Source organism: Dama dama, chromosome 17, assembly GCF_033118175.1.
Source record: "Dama dama isolate Ldn47 chromosome 17, ASM3311817v1, whole genome shotgun sequence".
NCBI lineage: Eukaryota > Metazoa > Chordata > Mammalia > Artiodactyla > Cervidae > Dama > Dama dama.
In genome coordinates this window covers 13,591,571-13,612,937 of record NC_083697.1, presented here as the reverse complement: position 1 = coordinate 13,612,937, position 21,367 = coordinate 13,591,571, and the positions used below count along the sequence as shown (strand labels likewise).

The 21,367-nt window shown below is 42.7% G+C and overlaps 1 protein-coding gene across 5 annotated transcripts in view; it reads right to left on the bottom strand.

Annotated features, from left to right (window-relative positions):
* The window catches only part of PDE5A (phosphodiesterase 5A), a 151,257-nt gene that overhangs the window by 17,441 nt on the left and 112,449 nt on the right, over positions 1-21,367 (bottom strand). For 4 of the 5 annotated variants that reach the window (XM_061164123.1, XM_061164126.1, XM_061164125.1 and 1 more), the window contains 6 exons: positions 21,116-21,262; positions 15,617-15,742; positions 13,776-13,870; positions 5,785-5,872; positions 2,077-2,177; positions 278-355 (listed from right to left, as the gene is read on the bottom strand). In XM_061164123.1, coding sequence (XP_061020106.1) covers positions 278-355; positions 2,077-2,177; positions 5,785-5,872; positions 13,776-13,870; positions 15,617-15,742; positions 21,116-21,262 — 635 coding nt within the window. The remainder of the gene's footprint in view (positions 1-277; positions 356-2,076; positions 2,178-5,784; positions 5,873-13,775; positions 13,871-15,616; positions 15,743-21,115; positions 21,263-21,367) is intronic. The other variant, XM_061164127.1, reaches the window with a different exon arrangement.

Here is a 21,367-nt window from a genome sequence, read left to right as displayed (position 1 = left end):
GCTCTTTCATTCAAAAGAACTGTGAGTGTGAACAAGGGACCCCCTACAGCCTTATATGATACTCTACCACATTTAAAGGTCCTTCTAGGACAAAAAGAGTAATTTGTTCTTTTGAATTTGCAAATGCATTTCTTTTTAAGTAAATAGTCATATTTAGCCCTTTGTATAACACTCGTAAGAATTCTGACAGCCTCTGTGATCATCACATTGTAACAAATAATTGTAGTAAAATTAATTGGGTAGCAAAACCAGCTTTAAGGACAGTAATCCTACTTACAAAAACAACTCCTTTTGATGAGGATCTTCCAAGTTGAATTGATTTTTTCTTATAAGTTCAAAAAATTCTCCTCGTCTCCTTTAAAATAAAGAAAAATATTTGGTAGTTACGATGAGTCCCCTAAGCTCTGGTGAGTCCCCTAAGCTCTTATCCCTTTGGTCAACAAAGGCTCATCAAGTAAAATTTCAGGGAGAAGAATCTCTAATGGTTTTTCTCATATAAGATGAGATTCTTATATTCTTATATAAGTATATATAATCCAATATAAGAATCATATAAAAATCTTGAATACTTTACTTTCCTCTCTTCTACCATATTCTTTGGTCGAAATATTAAATCTTATCTCACTTTTAACTAAGGTCACAAGTAATGGAAATTTCGATTCCCGAATATGATTTAGTTGAACATGAAACAATGTGAGTTAAAAATCTGATGCCGAGAATGAGTTAAGAAATTTTGCATATGGTGCAAGATCTCTATGGTTTCAATTTAATTTCATATGTCTCATTCACATAATTTTTTACTCTATGCCAAAATATGTCAGTATAAAGTTGCGAAGTTCTTCTGAAGCAAAGAAAGACCAAGTATAAACTAATATCTGTTCATTGCATAGTGAATACCTCCATGTGCTCAGCATGGTTAAGCATCTTGGGAAATGGCGAGACGTGAGTTCTTTTCATAACATTTAAACTAGTCAAAGTCACAAGACACACATAAGAGAAACCTGCATAACAAAACTACCTGTCTGTGACTGTGTACCAAAATGAAAAGAGGTTTCGGAAGGATCCAGGGGGGAGACCATGTGGCCTGGAAAGGTCAGGAAGTCGTTGTGGTTTCAGGCACTTTTCAAATTATTGGTAGCTTGACAGTTACCAATCATCCTGCAGTCATTTTGAGCTGAAATTTACAGTCTGTATTTTTTACCCTAATTAACTTTAAAGTGCTCCAAAGTCCAAGGAAACAGACTCTTTTAGACGTAAGGTGCTTTTGGATGTACAGCGGTGGCTCTCTGGCATGCGGGTTTGTGTGTCTGTTCTGTTTGTTTTTACTTCTCAAGAGTGGCTAAAACCACAGTGTGCATCTGTGTACAGCTGGGGAGAGGCCCTCGCTCCCAGGAAATCCCGTGAGCGTGACTGTCCATCTGCCTCCACCCCCACACATGCAGCAGACAGCTCGGACTCTGTGTGGGAAACAGACGGCTGCCCAAACCCAGCAACATCCTTCCTTTCTTTTAGAAAGTAAGTTTAGTTATGCAAACACACACCTACATCACTGATACACTCTCAAGCATACTTTAATTCTTAAGTCGTTAACTTCATTAACTATAAAGTTCTACATTAATACTCTTCTTCTGCCAAAATCCAATAAAAACAAATAAGATCTACTTGTTTGGGACTCAGCTCCTTTTCCTGCCCACATGGGCATGGATAACAGTTTAAGGGACTGTGAAATGGTCAGAAGTTGGGGGAATGAAGGACAGAAGAAGCAGCAGATGCCCTTTATAGAGGACATTATTATATCCTTTAGATTGGCCAGCGAGCTTAGAATGACCCTGAGATGGTTATCTGCTTTGTGCAGAGCTTCAAAGACAAACATCAGAAATAATTCTGCACTCTGTCATTTCTAGCGTTAAGTGGACTTCTCTGGCTTCCTTTAACAAACTGCTCCATGGTGTGATAAACAGCTTTTCCAGGACATTGGTTCTTATAATCTAAAAATATCCCAATGGGGATTTTTAAAGTTGGAAACTGTGCAAACACATCCAAAATCTATTTATCAAGATATTTCTTAAAACTTACTTTATGTACAGTGCTAGGTCTGTAGCTAAAATAGCTTGCTTGATTATCTTCAGCGTGGTCTTATATTCTTCAATGGAGAGGCCACTGAGAATCTGATTGCCCTTTATAAAAAAGAAAACCATCGTAAGCACTCCACTTGGAGACGCTGCTGCTGAGAACAAAATCTGAAAATAGTCACATCTCTTACACACATTCTGAACTCAGGAAGACAGAGGACACCTACTTAAACAAGTAAACAGCATTAAGTAATGTTTCCCCTTGAGGCACCCACCCCACCACCTTGTCATTTGAGGAAAAAAAACACCTTCATGATGGTTCATGGACCAAAGTAAGCATGTTTTTCCAACTCTTGTACTTCTTGGCTTTAGTCCAGGTCCAAAAGTTAATGACTATATACCTTTTTCCTTTGGGAACGTTAACTGCTAAACTGACAGCAAGTAAAACTTTGAAAAATCAAAATCATATAGATTTAATATATAATAGATGTGAAGAACAGAGGGATGAAACTGTAAATGATTATTTTAAAAATCATTTCTCTGGCTTCTGTAACAAATCCAATAACCTTTCTGGGGCAGATTTATATATTTTAAACTTCTTACTGAGAATAGTGTTTATTCCTAGGGACATGTGCGGTATAGATGGGTAGCAGGCATGTGTGCTTCCTCAAGAAAGGAAGAGTTTGAAACAACTATAAGGATTTCAAAGATGGCTAATCCATGTGCAGATTATCTAAAGTTTTTGCTACGTCACCATTTTTTAAATTTCTTGCCTGTAATTTAAAGCACAGTGACTCACTGATCTTGAACTAAGTGAAACATACTTTGGGTACTCAGACTATACTCAAAACAGCATCTGTAAATTGAGTCAGATGTGCTTCCTAAACCTTAGCGCTGAGGGAAAAAAACCCAGAAGCTTAGAAATAGGGTGTGGAGGCAAAGGATTTGCTCTGAAGAAAGAAAACTACTGAGCTGGGGTCAGACATTGGTTAGAGGATAATTAGATGCTGAAACTGTAATACATGTCTAATTAATAATCTGTGATTATACAAGAAATACTATTTTTAAATATTAAATCACTTTAGATTCTGGACAAAACAGTACTGTTCAGAAGATAGCTTCTGATACTTTTATTTAAGATAAGACTATGTTAAATGGAAAAGTGGAAATGTCTTTTGGTATTATATTTTAATTTTCCCTTCCATGAGCAAAAGTTATAAATTCCTATGTATTGGTGCTTACAAAGACAGAATGTAGAGATGGGTCTTATGAGGCCAGCCATATATACAGCAAGATTCCTTTTATGTTATAATATATTACATAGTAAGTTATGTCATCTGATAACAGAGAGCAGTGTGATAGGAATACTGTACAATATGCTTTTTAAGAAAAAGGTTAAGCACATTTTCTTCAAAACTAAATAGGATATTAAAAATGAAGTTTGAGCTGAAGGGCAAAGACAGCAAATTCCAATGAAGGTACAGATGTTTCTGCTATAATTCAACATAGACATTCCTGACAAGTCTCAGTTCAGAAAAGCCACACACTAAAAATAACATGGTGTATGGGAAAAACAGTACTGGGGAGACCACGCAAAGCCCGTGCAGCTTTTTAACCAGAGCACGAGACAAACCAAGGATTAGGATGTTTGAAGGAAACTTGGACAGGCCAGGCTCACACGTCTGGCAGCCGCCTCTGAGGACATTAAAGCAGCGGACACAAAAGCAGCAGAATGGAAATGCTGGTTTACGGAGGCCCGCGGCAGTGCAGATAGCACTGGACCGCGGAGACAGTGGGGCTGTGTCACGGGGGGCCCTGGAGGATGAGCAGCCTCCGTCCCACGGCCCAGCGCAGTCCAGGGCGAGGGGGTGCCTCTCGGGGCAAGTGCCCACTTCCAGTACTCCTGTAACAATGGAAAGGGCTGCTCGGGCAGGAGCCAAGCAGAGCGTTTCTTCCTTTCTTGCTGAAGGCCGAAATTCAGCTCCCATAATTCTGACACCTAACCCAAGAGAACTTGTGCACGAAACAGTACAATTTGTACATTTTACCGACATCATCCCCCTACCTCCCAGTCACACACGAATTCTTGTTAAAAGTCACATCTGTAGCAGACAATCTGTACTAGAGCATGTGCAGAATTTACAAGGAGGTGCCAGAACTGGCCACAGAACTCTGAGCCCTTCACCCACACTGAGAGTTAGGCCTGCATTCCTCTTCCCTCAAGCAGGAGGGAGCGGCCTGCAGTCGCTGTGTGTCTCCTGGAGTTGGGTGGGTGGGCTACAGTGCACTCGTGTCTCATTGCCGTCTGGAAAATTGAAAAGACAAGACCCAGGCTGGCTAGATCCGGTGACTGAGCAGGAAGGAGAGCTGCTTCCATTCAGGATGGCCTGCCTCTTCTGAGTTTTGGAGGCATTAGGTCCCTTTAAGCCCTGTCCTTTTCAAGAGGACCACAAAGAGAGCCAAGGAACCGTAGCAGAAAGGAGATGAAAGTCACTACTCAGAGTTCCAGGAGCCGAGGAGGAAGTCATAAGGCGATACACTGCGAGAGGTGGCCACGCGTATTACGGGGACGTCAGTGGAAAAGCCCACAGTTAGGGCGTGTGGCCATGATCATGGTATTACTCATGAGAAAAGAACCTGTGTTAGACCCCTGCGAGGCACAGAGAGCAGGCCTAAGAGCACCAGTCTGCTGAGCGTTCTGGGCCCCCTTCTTTACTGTTCTCCAGGACGTGGGGACTTGAGCGTGAGAAAGGAGTCAGAGAAGCATAGGGACGGATGAGGGAGGGGCCAACCAGGGCAGGAAAAGGACCTGAAGCTTTAAGTCAGGTCCAAGATCTGTGCTGTTCCACAGGACTGAACATTCTGGTTTCTAACTTGAAAACCGTATGCTGTATTTTGTGATGTAAAGCAGTAACTAGAAAGCGCTTACTTAAAAAGAGTCACCACAAAAGTCATAAGCCTCTAAGTTTTCTAGGGCTCAGGGAAGAACAAACCCAGTGGGCAAATGTAGAAATGGAGATAAAATTGCTTTAAAATCACATGGCCACGCATTGTGCCTTTTCAACATAAGCGTCTACAACTTTCATTTTTTTTCTTATTATAAAGGTAATACATGCATACAATGGATAATGCGAGTAATGAACAAATCCGAATCAGAAAATTAAAAAGCTAATAATTTAAGTAGACTGAGACAGCCATTGTGAATATTTTGGTGTATATCACTTTAATATTTTCCTTAACATAAATATGACTAGCATAGCATATCACATGCTTTCTTACATTGATATTCACTTAGCCAGTGTTGAATAACTTTATTCCTTAACAGAAACGTTTATTAGTGGTCAGAAGTTTCAATAAAAATAGGAAAAGGTATTGTCTGTGAAAGACATTTGAGAGCAGTATAAACCACATCATTTGACAAAAACAACTAACAGAGAACCATAAAATACCAGATTTGTTTGTTTCTAATTTGGAATAACCAAACTGAGGTAAGTAACCAGTTTTCCCTTATCAGGCAACATTAAGACAGTTTTGGTTTCTAGAGAAGTAAGGCTGTGAAGATCTCAAATGTTTTGGCTTTGCCTTTCTTACCCAAAAAGGAATAAAGCGTGCTCAAGAATTTATGATGCTGGGAATAAATCCAAAACTTAAAAATAAAACTGAATTTATAAGCTCTCTTTTGGAAGTCCACAGCCATAGATTAGGTACTTACAGGACTATTAAGGATCATCAGGCACTGGTCAAAGTGATGGTGCTCCATGATTGAGTGGCAGTACAGCTGAGCAAGCGGGTGCTCACTTCTGAAACGCGGTTAGTTGAAGAAAGAAAAAAAAGTTTAAAATATGACCAATTTCCCCAACATGTATCAGTTATCAATTTCTTACTGGTTAACTGAAAAAGAGGCTACTTCAAAAAAATTAATCCAGCAATTTTCTCTCCTTTTGCTGGAAAGACTGAGGTCATTTCTGGGAAATACATGTCAAGAGTCAAATTGTTTTCAAATATCAATGTAACTGCTCCCTGTTCCCAGTACGAGCAATTTCACTGGTTTTTATCTTTATTAAGATAATGATAGTAGAAGGAATAAGAACAAAAGATTACTTTCTCTACACATGAAAAAAAAAAAAAAAAACCTGAAACAGCTATACCAACAATACAATTTCAAAAGTGCAATTACTTTAAAATCTGAAATAAATTTCCATATAAGCCTTTGTTCTGAAATAAGGCTGAAGGGCAGTGTCTCTGCACGTGCATGTAAGAGTTATGAGAGGTAAGAAGCAAGGGAAAGGGGGACAGTGGGTGCACGTCTCGCCCACTGGAGGGAGGAAGGAGACAGCCAAGTCAGAAAAAGCCCCCTGTGGGATGCAGCTTATTTCAGTGCAGGCCTCCATGCTGAACTTGGGGAAAACGGTAGAGACCATTTGGCCAAGTAAAGTGGTGTGTGTGTGCTCAGTCACTTCAGTCGTGTTCAACTCTGTGTGACCCTGTGGACTGTAGGTCCTCTGTCCATGGCAAGAACGTTGGAGTGGGTTGCCATTTCCTTCGGGATCTTCCTGACCCAGGGATCAAACCCACATGTCTTACATCTCCTGCATTGGCAGGTGGGTTCTTTACCACTAGCGCCACCTGAGAAGCCCATATTAAGTAAAGGGGTGAGGTGGGGATATTACAGTCAGTTCGTTATGTGTAACAGTCACAAATCAAGTTCTGAAGCATGATAAGCAGAGTCCTCTGTCTCCTATTTCTCATGACCCTTCACGTGGGAATATAAAGCACCATTTCCACTATTTGTTCTTTCAAAACAACAGAAAAAATTATAGTTCCTGAAAGTCTGTTTCTTAAATTTAGAGGACAGGGGTTTATGAATTGTAAAGCATCATACAAGTGTTAGATAATACAACTGATTGGTTATTCCTTTATACTACTATATGAATCATTATTTTACTTTGCATTTCATTTGTTGAAGATAGAGACACTACCCAAAAAGGTGACACAGGAAAAAATAAGCTAAGAGTGAGAGCAGCTTAAGGGAAAACAAAAACAGTAAAATGAAAATAAAGGTAAAAGAGTGGATAATTTATCTCCTCTCGATAGCACCACCAACGCTGCCGACTCCCAAGCTGCCACGTCTCATCGTCGTCGCAACCTTTCTCCCAAAGTAGCTCCTGCCTTGTCTTCTTTGCTCCTTTCTTATCTAGTAAGTTGTACCATAGGTCAGATCCTGTGCTGATCACTGGACAACGGGAAGACCATGGGATGAACTAAAACAAGCAGATCTATAAGAAAAATTTGCTGGAACCATTCTGGAGATGCATGGAGTCTACTGGGATTTAGTTAGGAACCTAGTGGGAAACTGTTTTAGTACCCAGGTAAGAGACAGCCTGGATTAGAGTGGATTTGGTAGAATTTGGCATTCCACTGGACTTGGTAGAATCCCAAATAGAGTTGTTTAAGGAGGTAGATGAGTCAGGAGCTGGCAGTGAGTCCTGGTGTTGGGAACTAGTGGAGATGAGAGAGATGAAGGGGGAAAGCAGAGAGGGTGAGTTTCTGGATTGTCATTTATTGACCCAGGGGAAAAATGGAGAAGACAATTTAGAATGGGGGTGAAGAAGGGAAGCTGACTGGATGAGCGCTCGATCTATTGATTTTAAGGTGGCTGCAGTCCAACCACGTGGGTATAAATGTCTGGACTGGAAAGACTTAGGTCACATTGGCATGCTTGGAAATCTAAGCCGTTTCAGCAGATGAGGTCTCCAGGGAGGTGGCCTGGGCTTACAGAGGGCCCAGCATAAACAGACCCCACATCCTGCCTGGAGTCTACAGTCCCTGCTGTGGCAACGGTGTTTTCTCTTCACTCGGACCAGATCCACTAGTGTCGCTCATGTTTACACTTCAGTAAAACTACTGCAGCCTTCCTCATTCCCTTCACCTAGGAAAGGCAAAGCTCCTAGAGTATCTGTTATTTTCATTTATATGAGAAACCTGAGCACATCCAGTATCACCATCTGTCTTACTCTGCTGGTGGTTTATAAGTTAGACTGTATTTCTTTTCAGTTTGGTAGATTCCTTTTCCCTAATGATAACAAATACTCTCCACCAAGAGCCTGTGACATGTCCAGCCCTGTGCTAAGCAGTTGGTTTGACTTTGACGATGCTCTTGTATAGGACGCTTTCGCTCACCACGTCACATCCTCAGTCCCATCTCCTACTGCAGCCGCTGTCGTAGCGTCCAGCGTCAGGCCTGCTGCGACACACGGCGTGAGGAGCCCGTGAGGCGGCGCCCGCCGGTCCAGCGAGAACGCCTCTCAGCTCTGCCCACAGGCACACCCTGCTCCCAGGCCGCTCAGCCCGAAGTGTGAGGAGGGAAGGCCTGTGGAGGTCACCTGTGATCCGGGGCTATGGCATGGGTGGCGAGCTGCCACCTCGCCGTTCGTCTCTGTCCCTTTGCAGACAGCTCTGCGTCTCCCGTCCTGAGACCGCTCACAAGCTCCTGGCAGGACTGCGCGCCGGGCGCCTGTGCGGGTGGACATCTGGCCCCCTCGTCCTCCTCCTGCCTCCCCTCCTGTCCGTTTCCCACCCTCAGGCCTGCATTTCTGCCCCCTGGGATCACACGCACCCCTAAGCTGTATGCACGCCGGCTTCTGTCCCAGGCTGTGCTCCAGGGAGACCCAGCCTGAGACGTCGCTACAGCATTTTAGCATTTGTTTTTTTAGACAACCTAGAGTTCAGAGAGATCATCTAACTTGTTCAAGGTCAACACAAATGGCAGAGCTGGGGTTCACACACATCCTCTTTACCACGTGACGCTGGCTCGAGACCCCAGCACCTACTCACCGACCGAGTAGCCAGACTAGAAACACAAGGCAGGTACAGTGGAAACATTTAAAATTTCGAATGCATACTGCGTTTTTACACCATGCAGAAAGGACTGTTTCACATTAGAGAAGATTCTTGGCTTGTGAGATAAACAAATGCAGATTTACTTACATTTTTACATGTTTACACACATGGTTTGCCTTTACTTATGTTCTAAAACTGTGGATTTATGAATCAATGACAGGGTGACAAATGCCCCAAATTCTGTCTTTACAAAGATATTCATGGAAATCAGTGTATCCTCTGTCCTGTCACTTTCTCACTCTTTGAAACACGAGGCTACATCGCCGCCTTCTTCAAGGTCATGTCACAAGGACACTTTAAGCCACTCTTGCTGCAGGGCTGTTCCCCGACTGCTGTTAGTGAGCAGTCATGGGTGAGCACACCCTCCCTGCCCCTCCTCCTGTCCTGCAGTTGCTGCTCCGTCTCTGACAGGCGGTAAGACGCTGGTGCGGAAATCAGACCAGTGCCTTAGAAATCAGGAGAAAATCAAAGTGCTGGGAGAAAACACAGCCGCCCCGGCACAGTACTCCTTTTCACTGGCTCTGACAGCCATCCTTTAATCTGGCTTCTCATCCATATATATTGCTCTGGGCTCAAATCTCTCAGCTACTCTTTGTAACCCATGCCAACCCATTTAGTTCTCAACTTCATAATTTCTCTCCAAATCACCACGATCGCCTGTCAGGGCTTATTTTATGTTCCTGTTCTCTGTGATCACGGATACTCAAGCTGAGGAACCATTTCACCCCGTGACTCCAGCTCTTGGACCTACTGGGCTCTGCCAATTGTCCTTCGTTCACAGCAGGAGACATTCCCTTCTTTGTTCCACAGCATCGAGCTGCTACCAGGCACAGTCTTTCTGCTACTGCCTGTCCCTCTCTGAGACAGAGCAAGGTCTTGAGCTCTTGTCTGTCCTGTGAAAATAGCTGAAATTTGCTGAGCGGGTAATCTGTGCCAGGTACTGTTCCAAGCACTTTGCATCAGTTTATACTTCTTAATCCTCGTAGGAAACCCTGTGAGACAGGTATTATTCTGTCATTATTCTACTATACAGAGAAGGAAACACAGGAACTTTAAATGACTTGGCTCAAAGACATATATAGTGAGAGGAGTCAGGATTTGAATGTGCACTCAGGCTGGTCTAAGGACTAACTGAACTCACGTATATAAAGTGCTAGAAAGAGTTCCAAGTGCCACAAGGCTAAAAGCTATGACTACGTTGAGGTTAACTTCTATTATTGTTATTACTATTATTATTAGCTACTGACATTAAGACTAACTGAACTTGCACATTCTTCATATCCAGACCTCCAGTCTCTCAAGCTCTCCAGCGTTACCAAGGATGACCTCATTCCTGGCTCAAGTACACGACTCAGTTTGAACTTCACGGACTGTGTGGTTCCTATGCTGTCGTTGCTGCCCTATGAAGCCTCTGAGATCCTGCTGACCCTCTGTGGCCACCGGCCCATTCATGACCCAGCTCACTGTTGCTCCTCCCTTAGAGAGCGGAGGGGACCACGGTGCAGGGGGGGGGGTTCTTCCAGGACACTCACACACACGTGATAGGACTGTGCTTACCAGGAAGTTCTTTCATTCTGGTTTGGCTGAATCTCTAACCTTGAAAGAAAAAGCCTCACTTGGCCATCCTACGTCTCCTAACCACCGTCCCGTGTTTGGGTTCCTCTCCCCTCGGTGCTCCCCCAAGGACACGGCATGCAGACACCCCTCCCAGCTCACTCTCTCTCATCAGTGGCATCACCGTCACTCATTTCCTGGACCCAGCATTAGGATTTCCCCCTTCCTTCTTGCATATAACTAACTGTTCAATATTAGATTTAAACCGTTTCCTTCCTTCCTCGAGCTGGTATGTGATGTTCGTATACACCGGGCTTCCCCTGACAGCTTTCTGGCTGAACTCTGTGGTTCTAATTATTACCTGTTTACCTGGCACCATACGTTCAGATTTTTTCTTCTTAAGCAATGCCATTAACCACTCAGTGGTCACTACACCAAATAAAATGCACAGCCTGCTTTTCTAGCCCTCCCTCGGAAGGGTCTTCTAACTTCTGCTTGTTTATCCTCTTACTTTTCATTCTGACTAGTCAGGCTAGCCATCACTGCTGTTCCAATGAAAATGCCCACTTCCTGGTATTTCTGGAATATCTTCATGTTCTCTCTTCTCCAAGTCTTACTTACTTCAAAGATCTGGTTTAACTCTGACTTCTTCCATTAACAGTAAAGATGGGCTACGCTGATCATGACCCATCTCCTTCTCTATTGAACACTTCCAGCCCATGTTATTAAAGAACAGAGGACTTACCAGATACTTTGACATTAATCACCACTGTTTGAGGAGACAATAAACGTTCCTGGAGAACAGGGATTGAATTTTACACATTTATAGCTCTCTGCCTAACAAAGTACAGGCCCCAGTAACCGCACATTATCCATCTGCCTAAAATGTAGGAAAATTTCACTATATTTATGTTTATAAAACACAAATCCTGAATCTAACCAAGTAAATGTATCTACCACAGTCCTCCTATATGGACTACAGGCCTAATGGGGGAAAATTTCTCTGCACACGCAGATGTCTGTTCTTCAGCCACTTGTTCCTGGGACTGTCTGTTTTTAAAAGAATAATCCAGTATCTGTCTGAAACCACTCTTCCCATCATCCAGCCATGTGGGGGAGGAAGGCGCAGGCAGTGACCTCTCCCCCGAGTATTTCACTGGCATACTCAGTGCTCCTCATAAAGGCCCTCTTCCTGGGCCAGGGAGGAACCAGAGAATCCCATCAAGAATCTAAACAGTTTCCTAAGCAAGGGATAGCTTACTTCAGATTTTCTGAGGATGTCTTCAGGGGGAACAAATGACACTAGTTCTCTTTCTAACGTTGCTACTTCATAAGGGCTTTTTCTCTTTTTGATGTATTAACTTTTATTTCTGTGCCGCCTTTTACTGTTTGGGTTTCTTTACAGAGTGTTTGAATATTTGATAAAGGTCTGGACACAGTACACCTTTGTAGAAGCCAGCTCTTTATATGGAAATGTTTCTGACACTCTTAGTCTCCCAAGAGTCCCTTGGTTAAGAAAATTCTCCTGGAGATACCACTTGTTTATCACCAAGGAAAGAAAAGGAGAAACATCCCTGGAACATTCTTGGCTTCCTCTACTCAAACCACAGGGATATCGGAAAAAATAAGTATCCCTGAAACTCCTTTAATTTATTTTTAAAAGTTGTTATTACTTGGTGCAAGTCTACTTTGCGGTATATGTGGAAGTAAGATCCTGCAGTTTTTTTCCCAGGACTTTTTTTTTTTGAAGAGAAGATGACGTTTCTCCAGATGTTTTTTCTGGGTGATTATTTTTAAATAAACAAAGGGAAAAAATAGCTGAGTACTTTCTTTCGCTCTGAAGCAGGGCGGTATGGCCATCCATACACTAACAGTCCACATCCTAATGACACGATGCTCAGGGCTGAGCAAAGAGAAGGCCGCCCGGCTGGCTGACCCTCAGCTGCTCTCGACTCGCCGCTACACGTCTGCACATCACCGTTCCCTCTCGTAACTGCTCCTGTGCTGAGGGGAGGCTCAGGATCAGTCACGTGATACAGCACCGAGGACAAAGGGTATATCACACAGCCAGTTCTCCAAAACCTTAGATTTTAGAGAGCAAACAGCTAGCCTCCGGCAGCCAGGCCAGAGCTTGCTATCTTTTCCCATCGATGGTTAGCAGAGGACATGGTTGCTACATTGCTACAATTCTTTCTACATCAAGTTTTCCACTTACTGTATTTAGATAAAGGGGATGTGATTAGAGAGCTTTCTGAAGTTCTCTCAAGATATCAGATATCTGGAACTTCCTAGCGAGATATATGCATTAGCTGAATCATTTGCATACTTTAAAAAATGTTCAATAATAAGAAATTTCGCCAAGAAATGTATGCTTTCAACTAATTTGCTCCAAGAAAATAAAAATGTCATGATAGCATTTATGATGTCATAAATCTGATGATTACCTTTAGTATCACATTTGCCATTGCAAATGTTACGTAAGCACGGTCCACAAGAGAGCCTGAAAAACCTGTCTGAAGAATTAGTATCTTACTCTCAAAATCAGTCCCAAAGCAGGCTTCTGATGATGACAGGACTATCACTAGCACCTGAAGCTAAGGTTGATTTTAACACTGAAAAATGTACCAGGCATTCTACCTGGTAATGATGTGCGTTATGTCTTAAAAAACTTACGTCCACCCCATGAGTAGGAATGCTGCAATCTTGACTTCACAGAGGTGAGCGCCCTGCTCAGTCACACAGGGACCCTGTGGCGAGGGGGAGGATGCGACTCCAGGTCTGACCTCAGAGCCCAGACTGGCCAGTACCGTGGTCTACTGCCCTCACTAAGACCAAAAGCCTCTTCACGGATGGCACTTACTAAGGACTCCGGATCCAGCTAAGCACTTTTCAAGTACTATCTTTTATTCCAGGGTGAAATTCTACCTTTTCTGTACTAGTCTTAACAGTTTTCCAATGAAGCTCTTAAGCCTAGTGTTCATAAACTAAAGAAAAACTCCTGGTAATTCTCCAATGAAATAAAATTCTCAACGTAAATACTTTTCGAACTTCAGGCCAGAGATGTTCCCGATGTAACGTTGGACTTGCACTATTTTTTCCATTTCCCTTAAACAAAACCAGAGTATGTTACGGGACCTGGACCAACTGAAATTTCGTATCATTAAAATTTGCTGTGGCTTCTGCTTTTAACAAGACAGCCCTAGAATTTAAAAGAAACACCCTCTTCTGCCACTGGGGCAAATGTCTTACCGCTGTATGTAAGAGTTATTGACACCGCGGTGATCCAGATCATGGCTTAAGGCAGCAATCAGCAGTGCGAGTGTCTCCAGGTCCGTCAGCCTGTTCTACATGACCGAAGACCGTGGGGGAGAGAAAGAAAGAACCGTTTGGTAAAGCGCATTATACTACCTCTTTTCACCCAGCACGTGGTTTTGTCCTCAGCACTTGACATATGTGCTTCTTTCTAGTCACAGAGGACTCACGCTAGAATCCTTTCCTACAGGGATTGAATCAGTCATATTTTGTCTTCAGAATGGGATCGTTATTATCAACAGAAAAAATTAAGATGCCTCACATAATCAACAATCTGCCCATGTGCAGTCAATGTTTTTAATTCTTAATTATCTACATACATGTAGAATAATCCAAACTTCCAACAACTGTCTTCTCTCTGAACTTTTGCAGGGAACTTTCTGCAGCTCCCTCTAGATTCTGTGGCCTTTTCTGTCTGCCACTTGCTATATACTTCAGTTGCTATATACTTCACTCTTTCATTAGAAGCACTGATGTGATTACTAGCCAACAATAGGAAAAAAAGATGAGGAATGAAAATTTGGCTTTGAAAAGTTGCACAATATATTCCAAAGCCAAATACAGGTTATTTTTAATACCTGCCATTTGTATTATCTACTCAACTATTCTCCTTCATTAGTAAGAAAACACAGGTGAAATTATTTTCAGCTCTGTTCTGCTGGACCTCTTAACATCCTACATAGTAATATCTACAACAGGTACAGAAATCACCATTCTGTTATTGTTCACAAAAAGCAGGGACAGGCTTCAGTGATACAGTCCTCACGACTGTCTCAAACCCCAAAATAAATGCACCCTATTTCTTATAAATACAAATACAAATACAATCATGGTATTTGATATGGCTTCTTAAGACAACAATCACTTTTTTTTTTTTTTTAGCTCTAGCCAGTTAAAATGTGCACTCAATGAAAGTCAAGACAGAGGATAACATTTTTATAGAGTTTGTTAAATAAAAAAGAGCATGGAAGCTCTGAATTATAAACAGTCATATGATGGATGCCTGGAATCACTTACCTAGAATAACTAGTCAATTCCCACTGAAGTTAGAATCTAAGGCCAGAGATATGAAAAATCTGACCTGGAAAGGAACGAATTACTTGAATGTTTTCTGCACTGATCTTCCTTGTAAAAGTCTCTGGTCACATGTATGAAACCAAAACCTTTTCCATGGAATGATATAAAATTAGTGCTCCAGAGAAAATGTGGTCGAGAACCCTGGGCCCATCTATGGAGCAGAGTTCAGGACCTGGGTGGTTTTTGAGAAGTTATGCTGTGGAGCAGTTTAACTGTGACTGTGAGAAACGGGATACTTTTCCTTCTACTGTAGAGTCTCCTCTGAAGGATGCATTTATTTGGCCAAAGACTATTAAGTTTAACATGAAGCTATTTAAAAAAAAATTTTTTTTTAATATGCAATGTATATTATATATGAAAGAAAATTAGAAATTATTTTGCCATATTAGTCTTCTTGAATTAAGAAACGCAGGAGACAGGGTTCACTCCCTGGGTTGGGAAGATCCTCTGGAGGAGGGAATGGCTACCCACTCCAGTATTCTTGCTGGGAAAATCCCACACACAGAGGAGCCTGGTGGGTCACAGTCACATGGGGTTGCCAGAGTTGGCCATGATTGAGCACAAGCACACACAACACAGTTTACTTCTAAGTGGCAGTAAGTATTATTCTCAATCATCACCAGTGCACATTAAAAAAAACTGGAAGAATGTGCGGTAAAGCAACAAAATGTCTTAAATATATAAACGACTCTGAGAAGTACCTGAATTTTGCCTGCTTTTAGTGCGGCAAACATGCACTGAGCCGTATTGAAGGCATGTCTCCAATTATGATAGGCGACGTTCTTCCGATAGTTCTTCTTCACACTTAAAATCCACCTGCAGAGGACCTTTAGGAAACAAAGGGTAAGTAGTCAAAATAACTGCTAACGCTTATCCTACATTGACTTCGTGCACTGTACAAAGCATTGGCATCTGACCCCAGGACTCCGAGGGACGCACTACAATTGAGATAGCTTTACAGATGACCAAACTGACATTCCGAGAGGCAGCTTGCCCAGGGTCACGGTGCATGTAAAGGATGGGGCCAAAATTCAGATCTTGACAACAGTTTGATTCCAGAGTCCACCACGTAAACCACGGGGCCAACTAAACTAGATGTAAAAGGCAAGGCAGCGCTAAGAAACGCAGGGCACAGACTGGCTTCATAACGGGCACTGTGTCCCCATGCAATCAGTCAGGACAGCCCGGCAGTCACAGGCACACGGACTCGGCTCGGGGCCCTGCAGGCAGTCACCCTCCACTCGCATGCCCTCATTCTCTGTCTGCGGAGGTGTTCCTGAGGCTTCTCCGGGACGGGCTGGGGGCAAGGCACGCAGCACGTATCCAAGGACAAACTGAAACTCCAAGTCGCAGCCTCTGTCCCTTTTAAATGGTTCTTAAATATTCAGGCAGAGTTACTGCTTGGTTACCAAGAAGTAATTAAAACACACACACACACACACATAAAGCCCTGGTGTGTGTGTGTGTGTGTGTGTTTAATCTATATATTTTTAAAGATGGAGGAAAAAGGACAGACTGTTCAGAAAATCTCACAAGCTGGGTTTAATTCAACTCCTAAGTGGTGGATTTAACAAAATTCCCCGGGGACTCATGGGCCCTCAGCATGATAATTTTGTGTTTTTGTTAGCGTCAGAGTCTGCCTCTCTTCAATTCTGAATGATTTACTATGCTTTGGAGGCTCTCTAAAAATAAATATGTACTTCTCCCTATGTATATTTATGGGGATATTTCATACACAAAAGCCATTGCTCTGGGGAATGGAAAAAGTACCAGGGAAAAGAATCCTGCTTTAATAATATTCAACACAGTTTGATTGGCTGCAAAAGTAGGCCAAAAAACAAGGTTTCTTCTTTGTTGGTACAAAATTGCTTATAGAGGATTTGGCAGAAAAATCAATGCTTTCATACCCTCCCTTTTCTTCTCAGGTCTCTCTCTTCCTGTTCTATGACGCAGTTCACAGAGAATTCTGACAAAAGGAACCCAAGTGTCCTCAAGCTCTTTTACCCACCCCTGAGTAATCATACTTCCCAGAGGATTTTTGAAGGCTAAGACTGACATGTGCTGACCTGAAATACACTATAGCATGACCATTTCTGAATAAAGTTGACCCTGAAGATAATAGATTCATCTTATTAGGAGAATTTTAAGTGAGAATTATTAACTTTCTTTTGATATGTTTAGAAAGTATACAGTGAAGTCTTGTAGAAGGCTATCTAGTTGCTAAGTTGTGTCTGATTCTTCTGCGACCCCCCGGACTGTAGCCCTCCAAGCGCCTCTGTCCATAGGATTTCCCAGGCAGAATACTGGAATGAGTGGGTCGCTATTTCCTTCTCCAGGGGATCTTCCCGACCCAGGGATCAAACCCATGTCTCCTGACTTGCAGACAGATTTTTTATCACTGGGAACTCCCATTGTAGAAAATTACTGGCAATTAATCATAGAATCAAGGAAAATAAGCAGGAAAGCCCAGATATTTAACCTATGGGACTATCTCTCTGCTGCTGCTGCTGCTAAGTCGCTTCAGTCATGTCCGACTCTGTGTGACCCCATAGATGGCAGCCCACCAGGCTCCCCTGTCCCTGGGATTCTCCAGGCAAGAACACTGGAGTCGGTTGCCATTTCCTTCTCCAGTGCATGAAAGTGAAAAGTGAAAGTGAAGTCGCTCAGTTGTGTCCGACTCTTCGCGACCCCATGGACCGCAGCCCACTAGGCTCCTCCGTCCATGGGATTTTCCAGGCAAGAGGACTGGAGTGGGTTGCCATTGCATATCTCTCTACTAATCATAAAATCTGTAGGCATAATTATATAGGCATGTATAGCATATAATGGGAAATAATGGACAAAATAATTATGACACCTAATTCCTAATGGACTACTCTATTCTTCTTCTTTTTGAGGGCCATGCTGCACAGCTTGTGAGATCTTAGCTTCCTGACCACGGGTTGAACCTGGTCATCCTAAGCGGACCTAACCATTGGACCACCAGGGAACTCCTGATTCTGCTTCTACTGAGATGGGCCTATTGAACTGAGTAACCCAATGACCACCCCATTGTATCTAATTTTAGTAACTAGATTCAAGTACAGTTTTGTATTCTGTTATCAGAATGTTCTTAACAGCATTTAGGAAAATTATGGTCAGATCTGTTAAATGCTTGGTGGATATGCCTGGAATGTTCAAACTTGTAATACAGCCTTTCGTAGAGGACTTGTGAACAGCTGTGAGCAGTTTGAAGACCCTAGGGAGCATACTCAATACAGTGAATCAGTCTCCAACAATGACAAAGGCTTCCTAAGTCCTGAGCAACATACTTAAGATTCTGTGGGAGAAAGCAAAGAAAGAAAACACAGTTCGGCCCCTGCCTTCAAGAGTTTCAACCAGTAGCAAAACTAACAAAAGCACACATGTAAAGGAAATAAATTCACATAAAAATGAGAACACGAATTTGTAAACTGTCAACAGGATTCCAAGTGGCATGAAGTCAGTCCTAGAGTTTTCCCAGGAATAGAGACTTCTGTGTCATGCTTCAAGGAAAAAGTATGCTGTGGCACAAAGTGGAGTGGACTTGGGGAGTGGACCATCCTGTCCATTCGTGGGAGGAATAACTTGTCAAAGACAGAAGGCAAAGGAAAACAGGCATAGCACAGCAGATTGGTAGAGGAAAGCAAAAGAATCTGTTTCAGAGATCCATGAGAGTTACAGGAGAGAAAAGGTCTGGAAGCCAACAGGGACAAGATTTGCCATATCTTTCAGTAGGAAGGATTCTTTGTCAGGGCACTTTATGATGCTCACATCTTTTCTAGCAGCAACATTTTAATTACCATCCTAAAATTATATCTGAAATGTATAGTGGCAATAATATCTGAAATAAAACAGATGAGTCACCAAGGCAGGAAGGTCCATCAGAGTAATAGAGACGTTCAAGCTGACACTGGCCAGAATCGGAACAGTGGTTACTCAAATGGAAAAGCAGAGGAGATGAATGAGACACCGAGAAACACCTGCCTAATGGACAAACACTCAGCAAAAGGTAAAAATAAAACAATGTGAGAGAAATTCCAAGGACTACCTTCTTATCTAACACTCAAATGCTATCTAAAAGCTTATTTTTTAAAGTTTACTTTTAATTGAAGGATAATTGCTTTAAAGAATTTTGTTTAGAGCTTATGTTTTTAAGAAATAAATCAATTTATGTAATAAATTTCATAAGTAGGTACAAGGATCATACTCCTGTTCTGGCCAGGCCCTTTCAACAGAGCCATTACCAGTGCAAAGTATGGGAGATCTCAGGAATGGAAAGGGACCTGAGTTGCTATCTAGACTTATGTAAGTCCCATAACTAGCAAGCAGCAGAACTGAGACTCACATTTAGATCTTCTGGCTCTAAATGAGATCTTCATTCCATTAATAAAGGCTTTAATACATGAGCCCTGTCACTTACAACAGAGAAATCTGACCATGGGTAATATAACCATGGTCAAATTTGACTTGAAGGGATTAACTTGCTACTTAATACTTTTGTATTAAGCAAAATATACAAGTGTGCACACATACAAACATACAATCACACAGATGCATGTAAAATTCTCATAAGACCCCCCCATAGGGAAAGTCATACCATTATTTCCAATTAACAGATTACAAAACTTGAAAATGTGAGCAATTAACTGCCCAAAGAAATGAGAGCTAATCACCAGTAGAGCTATGACTCAAATCCAAGAATCTTCTACTCCATCATGCTATGTCTGGAGCTTCCCTGGGGGCTCAGACGGTAAAGCGTCTATCTGCCTGCAAGGCGGGAGACCCAGGTTTGATCCCTGGGTCGGGAAGATCTCTTGGCGAAGGAAATGGCAACCCACTCCAATACTCTTGCGTGGAAAATTCCATAGATGGAGGAGCCTGGTAGGCTGTACAGTCCATGGGGTCGCAAAGAGTCGGGACACGACTGAGCTGCTTCACTTTCACACTATGTCAGTTTCTTCACTTGTAAAACAGGGACAATAATAACCAAAGAACCTTTCTTGAGAGGTTCTTGAAATAATTAAATGATATGATATCCCTTAATCAACACACTCTAATAGACGTGAAGGATTACTGGAGTGTACAGATTCTATTTTCACCCAAGAACAATACAAACTTTGGTTAAATTGAAGGAAGAACCAGATTTGGGCCTCAGAAATGACACTGTATTAACCTTAACTATATTAGAGCTCAGTTCTCAGACCTCAGTAAGGCTCTGAGATCAGGGACAACTCATCACTAAAGTGCGTCCCTAGCACAGTGCTGGGCACACGGTTTATTGTTAATAAATTTTCATTTTATGAATTAATGGAGTGCTGGATAGTGGAGGCCTTCAAGGTATTTACATATCCATATAGGAAATCCGTACGAGGAGACTAGACATTCAACTGACTGGGGGAAAAAAAAAAAAAGATGGCTTTAAAGGCAAATTACTAAATTTCTTTTTCATATAGGCCTTTCTGTTCTCCCTTATTATTTGATACAATAACACAGGCATTATGAAACAAACTAGAATTCCCTGATATCCCGTCAACTGGTATGAGAAGGGACTGATCTCAGTCTTGCTGTTTTTGAGAGGCAAGTAAGGTAACTGGCTGGAGTTAAAACCAATCTTCTTCACTCCACATGTGTGACCCTGTTTGAACCAAGAGCTTGGCTTCACACCAGCCCCTCGGCTCCCTCCTTTCCAAAGGCGTTCACTCTGTTTGGGTCCTTCTTTCTACTGCGTTGTCATAACCTCTGCAACTAGATCATATTACTTCCCTGCTCAAGATTCCTCAGTGACTCACCATTGTTTTCAGAATAAAATCCAAACTCCTCCAAGTAGCGAACGAGGACCCAGGCGGCCGGCTTCTCTCCTTCCCCTCCAGCTGCTCTCCCGGCACCGTCACCCCGCGCAGCGCTCCCGCCCACCCCGCCGTCACCGTGCTCTCGGCCGGGGACACCCTGCCCTGTTCTGCCACCTGCTGCTCGAGGCGGTGGAGGACGCAGTACATGTCCTCCCAGGGGCTGATGGTTTCCCTTCAAGCATCCTGGGTCTGTACTGGTGATAGTACATGAATCTTCATTCATACTTCGTTCATCTTCATTTCATACTGAAACTTCATTCCATGCTAGCGCCCGAAACTAACCCTCTTACACACACACCCCATTTCCAGAGCACACCGCTGCGGCCCCACCTCATGTTTCATCTGGAAGCTCTGCACGAGGTTGAGGTCTGTGAACATCCGGATTGTGCACAGTGCTGTGTCCAGGTCGGACAGCTCGAAGTCGCTGAAGCCGAAGTCGGTGATTTTAAGGGTCTGGGCAGATGGAACCACAGCAGCCTTGGGAAAAGCAAGGGGAAGCAACGAAGTGAGGCTGTTAATGAGAGCAGCACAAACGACCGCGTTTTCTTGCTTTGCTTTTGGAAATAGCACGTTGGACTTAAT